This window comes from Fulmarus glacialis, unplaced genomic scaffold (genome assembly GCF_000690835.1).
Source record: "Fulmarus glacialis isolate BGI_N327 unplaced genomic scaffold, ASM69083v1 scaffold10264, whole genome shotgun sequence".
In the NCBI taxonomy this organism is placed as follows: Eukaryota; Metazoa; Chordata; class Aves; order Procellariiformes; family Procellariidae; genus Fulmarus; species Fulmarus glacialis.
Window position 1 is genome coordinate 10,360 of NW_009206075.1, and position 8,938 is coordinate 19,297.

Consider the following 8,938-nt stretch of genomic DNA (forward strand, 5'->3'; position numbering starts at 1 on the left):
ATACTATGAAGCGGAACAATTTATTTTTGTGCATTTTTTTCCCCAACAACACTGAAAGCATTTTTATAAAGAATAGTTAGTTGAGCAGTTCTTTGTACCTCCTCATACCAAAACAAATCGTATTAAAACCTGTTTGAAGGAGGAAGTCAGATAACAACTGAGATTAAATGCAAAACTAACTATATAATGACAAAGCAGTAATAATGGAATACTTTTCCATGCATTAGACAATTAGCATGTTGATGTCGTTCACCCGATTACAGAAAGTACAATAAAGGGTTTGGGGTTTAAGAACTTACGAAGATGTTTTGCTATCTCGAGACCACTTTTTAATTTGGGAGAGTTTATTGATTAGAAATATTCCTTTTCCTTGAGCTTTGCCACAAGGTTTCATAATCCAAGTGCTGGAGGGATTTTTTCTGAATTCTTCAACAAAGAGATTATATGAAGCATAAAAGTAACAGGAACAAAATCTGAGTTAGGGAAAAAAAAAGGTGCACAATTTAGGACACTATAGCTGATAAGGCTATTGATACATATAAACTAATTCTGTCTTTTCACTTTTCCAGTCTGGCATGATCCACTTTCATTGAGACTCATGTTGCTTTTTATCTCATTTAAATTCTGGTTTGTAGTTTTTACTTAAACAAACAATTGCAAAATATTGCATGCTGCTAACTTCAGATTCATAGATTTTAATTCACATGAATCAATTTTCTTCTTCTGTTTTATATGCTGTGAAATTAGAGTATTATATACCATTCCAACTTAACTTTATCAAACTTTCTCAATTTCCTATGTCAGCTTTTACTATTCTGCTAACCACCTTATCATCCTGTGTGCATGCAAAAATGTCAATGTTGATGTTGCTTCCCCTTTGGATGTGGTAATTTTTATTTCCATGTAATGCCCATTAGTCATTCTTATTTGCTCCCACAATCAGTATTACCATGCTTACTGAAATCTAAAGAAAAGCATTTCTCAATTTTTGCTATCAGATTATCTTCACTTCCATCCATACAAAACTGCTTGTTTCTTATGCGGATCAACAGTGCTTTCATCTCACTTTCACAAGATGTAAATCAACTCAACATATCCCCATCTCTGTTTCACTCCAGTGCTTTCTGACCTCCAAAACAACTTTACTCTCCTCGTTCCTGATCTGTTGCTGGTTTGGTTTTGGGGTTTTTTTGCTTTTTGTGTTTGTTTGGGTTTTTTAATTTATCTTCTAGCAGTCATTACTTGTTCTCCAACTTCCCCCAAATTTCTCCTCTGAACAGTTTGTTCATTCAGTTCTGTCTAGAGACTTTCTGCAAAAGTTTTAGTTTTTGCTCCAGTATAAGATTTTCAGATAATGCTTTTTCACTTTTGAATTAAAGAAACTCGAACCCTGTCTCATATGAAGTTCCAGAGCCCTTTGGTTTCACCACTAATCTTACTGCAAAGTACCTTAATCCCACAATTTTCTCTCTTCAAAATAATTAAAAACAAAACAAAACAAAACAATAAAAAAACCCAAACAAAAACCCAACTAACCAACTCCTCTTCTTCCCCAGACTCCCACCCCCAAACACAAACAGCCTAGTTACAAATCTATTTCTGTACCCTTACATTTAAAAATAATAATTTCATTATCACTTCATCCAATGTTGCTTCAGCTAATGCTGCACTGTTAAATACAGTCTTCTTTAAAGACATTACTACTTACAAAACTAAGTCTAAATACAGCTTCTGTGCATACAAACTGGATTTGTTCTCCTCCTTGAATACTGCTGAATACTAGCAAGTACACAGTGGAGGAATTGGGCCTCAGTGCTGTGGTAATATGACAGGGAAACAGAAATGTTCAATCTTTTATTCCTGCTTTGTCTCTAATTTCGACAAAGATCCTGAACGAGTGGTATCCCCTCTATTTCTCTCAATTTGTAAAATATTAGCCATTATCCTTCAAAGCAGGGTTTGTGAAAAGCTTTCAAAATGTAGTATTTCATATGAAATGTTCACTACCACTGTTTTTATCACTTTCCCAATTCTTGTGTTTCCTTGTGCTCTAATGGCAGATTTGAGGGGAGAGAAAAGGAGGAGAAGACAGAGAAAGAAGGCTGTTATTTGCTGCATTCTGCAAACCTGATTTTAGGATAAAGTGCACTTTATTTAATTGACGGGGACAGAGCATTTCAAGATAGTCACTTTAACGTTCTAACACTTCAGAGGTTCAGTGCTTTATGCACAGAAAAGCTAGCTCAATTCCAGGTTATTGACCACAGAGAAGAAAATTAATGCTGATAATGAGAACCACATACCCAAATAAATGTATTTCCCATTTTCATCCTTTTCAGCAAGAGGACTTCCTTCTTTCTCAAGTTCTTTCCTATATCGCTTGATATTCTTTACCATCAAATCTTTTCTGGTCAGTTCATAATGGTTTGGGAAATGATTGACAATTTGGTCATCAGAGAGGCGGTAACCAGTTTCCACACTGAAAACATTTCTAATTGTTTGCACGCTCATCCTGAAAGCAAAGACAGATACCAAATGACTTCTCCCAAGAAACACAACTCAGAAGGACAAAGTTGAATTTTTTTTGTTACGTTCACTTCATCTTTTCTCTCTCATTTCTCTTTATAGTATAATATTTTGCTGCAGTGACAATCCAACATATCCTGAACCTCTATTAGCAAAACCAATGAAATCCTGACAGATTTTTTATCGATCCCTCTACTACTACTGAAATTGGGGCAGACAGTGAGGAAAGGAAGGTGACAACTTGGCCCTGCTGGACTCTGTTGATAGTCAGCTCAACCCCCAGCAGGGCCTAAAAATGACTGATATGCACCCAAATGCTACAGAAGCATCTTTCTAAATCTATTACTTCGCTCTCTGGAAACTCAGTGTTCCTCTTAAAGTCACAAAAACAACTTTCTACTGACTATCTTGCTACTCAGATTGTAAAGGACTTCAAGTATATGAATTGAGAACAGCGATTCAGAGATCTTGCTAAAAACACCCGTAAATACCAGATCAGAGGGCTGTAGTGACAAAGTCATCAAATCAGTTATCTGCTTCATTTTTCACAGAAGAGCAGGGCCATAGATATGAAGAATTTTCTGTATCAGATGTCTCACATTAGAAATCTAAGAATATTTCCTGAATGCCATCAATCTGCTACATTGTCATTTCAGGAAGAAAAAAAAAAAAACCAAACCCAAACCCAAAACAACTAGTCACACAACAGTTTCCATGAGTGCCCTGTTCCCCCACTCCCCCCCAACCACATTCCAAAAGCATGAGCAGATTACGAGATTCCTACCCGTTTAAGTAAATGGTTCACAAAGGGTACATTTGGTAGCATAAACCGCCATTCTGTCGTATTTGAAAGGAACAATATAAATTGTTTGGTTTACTTGAAGAATATTGTTTCTGCCAATTAATAGATTACTGCATTCTAGGACAGCATTTCACAGTCTTATATTAGACAAATGCCAAGTAAGAAGCTAGATTATTTACTATTATTTATTATTATTTAGTCCTTTCACCATTATCTTGGTTTAATTTCACATTCACTCTCAGTATTGAAATGTTGAATAATTAGTCTCCACAAAAATCATTATCATGAAGGAGAACGAAAGTACAGTTCTCAAGGCCTTTATCACAGGAGCCTGCACTCTGGTAACAGGGCAAGCCTCCGTCACATTGATAAAAGAATATTTTATCACATATTAGAGCTGTGTACTCTTGGATTATTTTGCTTAGGTTGTGTCGTCAGAAAATTTTGAGAAAAGATACATTCAAAGATTCCCCTCAGGCCACAAATCCCCTCCAAGTGTAGAGGAAAAATTCTCCTTACTGCATACAAGAAATTTGAATAAAATCAGGTATCACATTTCAAAACAAAAAGCAATGAGCACAGCCTTTCCCTTGGGCTTTTTACAATTGGTATTCCCAGAAGTGATCAGTATCTTGCTAGGTCAGTGACTTTCCACTCCCTGACAAAACCTTTGGCAAACTGTAAAGATACATGCGATCAGTAGCATGGGAATGGATCCATGCAGATGGGACCTTCTGCCCTGAGGAACGCCAATGACTTCAGCAGGCCTGCACAGATACAGGAATCTACCAATACAAATCTGAACAGAAGACCAGCAACAGCGTAAGACATTACTGGAGCAATGAAACAATGTTACACTCTTAGGAGCACTGCAGTAAATTAATGCTAATTTCTGCATTTTTTGTTTTTAATATGTGTTTTGTCATATTACTAGTGGTATTAACATAAGATATTAAAATTCCAGATCTAGAAATTGCTATTTTTAATGTACTTACCAATAAAAATTCCAGTCTTCATTTTCTGCCACCTGAATCCAGCCTCTTTTTTCAAAGTTGTTTATTAGAACAGATTTTTCTATGTCAGTCACCCACTTTACTTTTCCTGCCATTATCCTAAAGCAGAATCAACCTATTAGTAAAGAAAAGTTTAAAGATGTGAAGTTGAAAACAGGGGAGAATACAAAATAGGAAAGTAAAAGGGGAAGAAAAGTGGCATCCAGAAAGCACTTCAACTTAAGTAAGCTAGAAGTAGTAAATTAATTTCAAAATCAAGGAAAATAACATCTTAGGCTCAGTCTGAAACCCTACATTTGTCAACTGGACAACTACAAACAAGGACACTAGCTACAAGGACCTTTCACACACCCCAACCAATCCACCTTTTATGAACGGGCACACAGCTCATGTCTCCTCTCAAATACACTAATGACAGAAATCACTATCATACGCTTACTGGGTAATGTTTACAGAACCAAGCGTAGAGCACAGACATTTCATTATTTTTAACCAAGACTTATATGCATATATCTTTTTTGAAGTTGGAGAGTTCATATGGATCACTTAGTGACCGTAGACAAAAAGAAAACGATTCCAAGAGAAATCCCTTATATGCCCTATCAAGAATCATGACTTGCTATACTGAAAGGAAAGGAATCAAAGTAACATTATGAACTTTGTGTTGTCTTCTCTGTATTTCATGCAGCCATGATTTTGCCTTCTGCTGTAGCTGGGGGGTGGGATAAACCGATATCATTAAACCCTTGACAGCAGGATTTCCCCAAACCTAAGGCTGTTAAAACAGTCCTTATAAGCTGCATTTCAATTCATGACACCTAGGTGTCACCTTCTACATTAGATCGCTCACTTGTTCAGATCAGCCTTTTCTGTTAGGATCACACAATAATTCCAGCTGGAAGGGACCTCAGGAGGTCTCTTGTCCAGCCTCCTGCTCAACGCAGGATTAGCTATGAGGTCAGACCAGGTTGCTCGGAGCTTTATCCAGCCACATTTTGAAAACCTCCAAAGATGCACTGCTTCTCTGGCCATCCTGTCTCACTGCTTGACTGGCCTTATGAGGAAAAGTTTTGGTTTCTTTTTTCATACATTTTTTCCATATATTCTGAACCTCTCTTCTTTCAGCTTATGCCTGTTGCCTCCCATCTTCCCCCCCTTCAACCCCAGAGCCTGGGTCCATCTTCTTGATAACCTCTCATAGGTACAGGCAAGCTGCTATTAGGTGACCCCAGAGCCACCTCTTCTTCAGCCCAAAGAAACACAGTTGCTCCAGCTTCTCCTCAGCAGACAAGTGCTTCAGCCCCCTGACCCATCTTGGTAATCCTCTGCTCAACTCACTCCAGTTTATTGATGTCTGTCTTGTTCTTGGGGGGCTCAAGTTACTTTTGCCCATCCTCTGATACATTGTGTTACATCCTTGCCCTTTCTGTTCGAGAAAGACAGCCAAGTCTAGCAAGGTGGGAATGCACAACAAATGCACTGAAGGAGTGAGGAGAAGCCCAGCACCCACAATTGCTACCTCTCCTAAGGGCAGGCTGAAGCTTTCTGACAGCAGCAGGCACTCACCTTTACAAGGGCTGTTTGGCAAGATCCCCTTCACTCGGTGTCTCATATCGTGCATTAATGTTACACCAATGAAGATGGGGGTAAAGAAACATGAATTGAAACATGTCGTCCTTCGTGCATACATAGTCTAGAGCCAGAAGCCTACAATCTGGTTGATGTGGACAGAACACTATACTTTATACAACGAACAACTTATTTACCCTGTCTCTAAGTAAGTGGTGAAGCCCAGCTTCCCAGGATCTAGGTCTGATTGATATACAACTATTAAGCCAGCTAACATATATTCATGAGCAAATGATAATAACTGATAAAGTCAAGGGTAGGCAGCTCTCGTAAGCAGTTTCAATGTTGCTGTTTAGTCCTACTGCAGTTAATTCCACAAATTAGTTTTACAATTGCAGCCTAGTGAATTTTCATAGTTACGTTGCACAGAAATCAGCTGCAGAGAAGTGTTGATTCAGCAGAAAATCTCCCTGAGCCAAAAGCTGATTCTTTGGCACACGCCTCTCCCAAGAACAAAAACCGCCATGGAAGGGAGTGGGAGAGAGCAGAGTTACACACACACACATGTAACACCATCTACTGCTCCCTCTACATACACTTTTCCGCTGAAAAGTCAATCAAAACTTCAAAGCACCTTTACTAATGTAGTACTGTCATTAATGCAAGTAAGTAATGCATGTAGTTAATACAATTTCTGCAACTAAGATATTGGACTGGAATTCAAGGGGTCTTCAGTTTCCAGGAATACATATGGAGATGCACATCTGCTAGCAAGCTAACACCCCTATGGTTTCTCTCTTCCTGGGAGGCACAGCCCATTATATAGTGCTCCCACTTTTTCCTTCCTAGACTATTTAAACTGCCGAACTCCACAAGGCAGAAACGTTTACTATTAGACTTCAATTTTAAAGAGCTTTAGATACACTTATTTTTATTCACATCGGTAAAACAAGTTAAAATGAAGCTTAAATGGACAGATAGAAGAGAGTATATGCAGGCTCAGGGTCTTTTTGTGTGTGCTTATACAACACCTAGTTTTACAAGGTCATGACTTTTCTCTAGGCCTTCCACAGACTACCAAAACAAAAATAAATGAAACAAAGGGATTCATTTATCTGTACTGAAGTATGTATGATTCACAATCAGTGACTCACTAGTACCACACACCATCTTGTTGTGGTTTTAAAAGTTCAGGGATTAGTCAGCTTGGAATAGAATTGTCCCTTCAAAAGGAAATGTGTTAAATGCTACAATAGCATTAACCAAACACAACGTAAAATTTTTAAAAGGCCTTAAAACGTGTCCTCCACATCTCTAAGCTACCCCATTAGGTTTACCAACATCCAACACCAACGCTATACCTATTTCTCTGCCACCCGACTCCCTGATCTTGCTCCCTACTTCCCAAGTGTGTCTCACTCCAGCATCCTTAAGCTACAACTACCCTCAGGGCTTGTTCTTCCAGAAACGCTGCATCAGAAAAATGCAGCTGCCTGCGCCTCTGTCTTTACAGAAGCAATAGCTGCCTTCTGGCAAAGATTAAGAGACCGGGTGCACTGCCACAAGCAGGGCTACTTTGCCAACACTTGTAATGCTGCGACCTCATTTCTACCCTGGGATGCAACAGCTGTCACGGTATCCTTTCTATAGGATTCTTTATGAAGGGATTTCAACGCATGCTACACATCCTATAGCAAGGAACCCTGAAAGATTGCATGTACTGATCCAGCAAGTGGGTTTTGTGGCAGCAAGTGGGATTGCTCCATGACTCGTTGTGCTGTTTTACTCCCAGACACTGTTTGACTTCAGAAGCCAGAGACAATTCAACAGAAGATTCACCCACAGGAAGGCGAGTTAAAACTAAACCAAAGCTAAAAACTGAAGATAACTTCTACCACAAATAAAAAGAAAAATTACAAGAGTGTCATTCTTTTCCTCTTTTGGGAACTGTAGGCCTTACAGATCCATCCCGCTACCAGAGGATTGAAAGGATAGCAATATAACAACAGACTGAAAGTTAGTCCTTGGTTTACGCGGACAGTTTGATCATCTCAGATGATGTTTAACTGGCCTGTAAATAAAATTTTCTGATTTTGTGTAATTTGATTACTGAAACCCAAAAAGAAGGAGTCATAAAAAATAACTTCTATTAAGTTGTACCAAAAACTTTCTTATTTCCAACAATATAATTTTAATACGGTATAATTTTCTACAGGAATCCTCTAATCTGCAATTAGGTGTTCTAGATAACCTGAAGAGATTGCATGAGATAACCATGCATTCAAACTTCTGGTTAGCTGAGATCCTCAGCTTCAGTAAATGTCAAAGAAGAGCTGTATAACGTAGCCCTAGCCTGCATATAGTGGACTAACGGTACAGTAAGTCAAACCGTTTTCAGAGCACCAGACCTCCTACTCAAGAGACAAGTATATCATATAGGCATAGCCGGCCTGACACTTCCCCAAAAGACTGCTTTTACTGGTCACGGTAATAGCAAGTAAACGTAAGGAAGCCTGGCAGCGGCCTAATCCAAGGCAAGTGCCTCTTGCCCTGGCACAAATTCACAAAGTGAGGGTAAGACCCAAAAGTACCCCTGTCGTCATTCTTCCTGGGATCTACTGCCACTAGGGAAGCTACTCAGGCCGATCGCAGACCGCCCTTTCATGCTGCAAAACAAGCGTACGTAAGTGGTGCCAGCATCTGCGGCACCTGATCTAGCAAGGTCTATTTGCTTCTAACAGTTGAAAACATAATTGTGGTTCATTATTAAGTTTGTAACTGGAAAACCCAGTTCGGCTGATGCGGCTGAGCCATCAGAGGAGACCGGGAGGGCCTGCCAGAGCGAGGCCCAAATTGCTGGGGATAAAAAGGAGCCGAAGACGGAAACAGGCGCGTCGCTGAGCGGTCGCAAGGAGGAGCCCGGGGAGCAGGCCACCAGCGCCCCAGGAGCAGACGCGTGCACGCCACGCGCTCCCGCAGGGAACCGCAGCGGAGACAGCCGGGCTCGGGCCTCCACCGACGCCTCACC

The 8,938-nt window shown here is 39.7% G+C and overlaps 1 protein-coding gene across 1 annotated transcript in view; it reads right to left on the bottom strand.

Moving 5' to 3' along the window:
- The window catches only part of LOC104075191 (probable tubulin polyglutamylase TTLL1), a 14,587-nt gene extending 10,129 nt beyond the window's left edge, over positions 1–4,458 (bottom strand). The window contains 4 exon segments of the mRNA XM_009575615.1: positions 300–447; positions 450–473; positions 2,304–2,512; positions 4,324–4,458. Of these exon segments, the coding sequence (XP_009573910.1) occupies positions 300–447; positions 450–473; positions 2,304–2,512; positions 4,324–4,436 (494 nt within the window). The 5' untranslated portion in view covers positions 4,437–4,458.
- Positions 4,459–8,938: the final 4,480 nt, after the last annotated feature.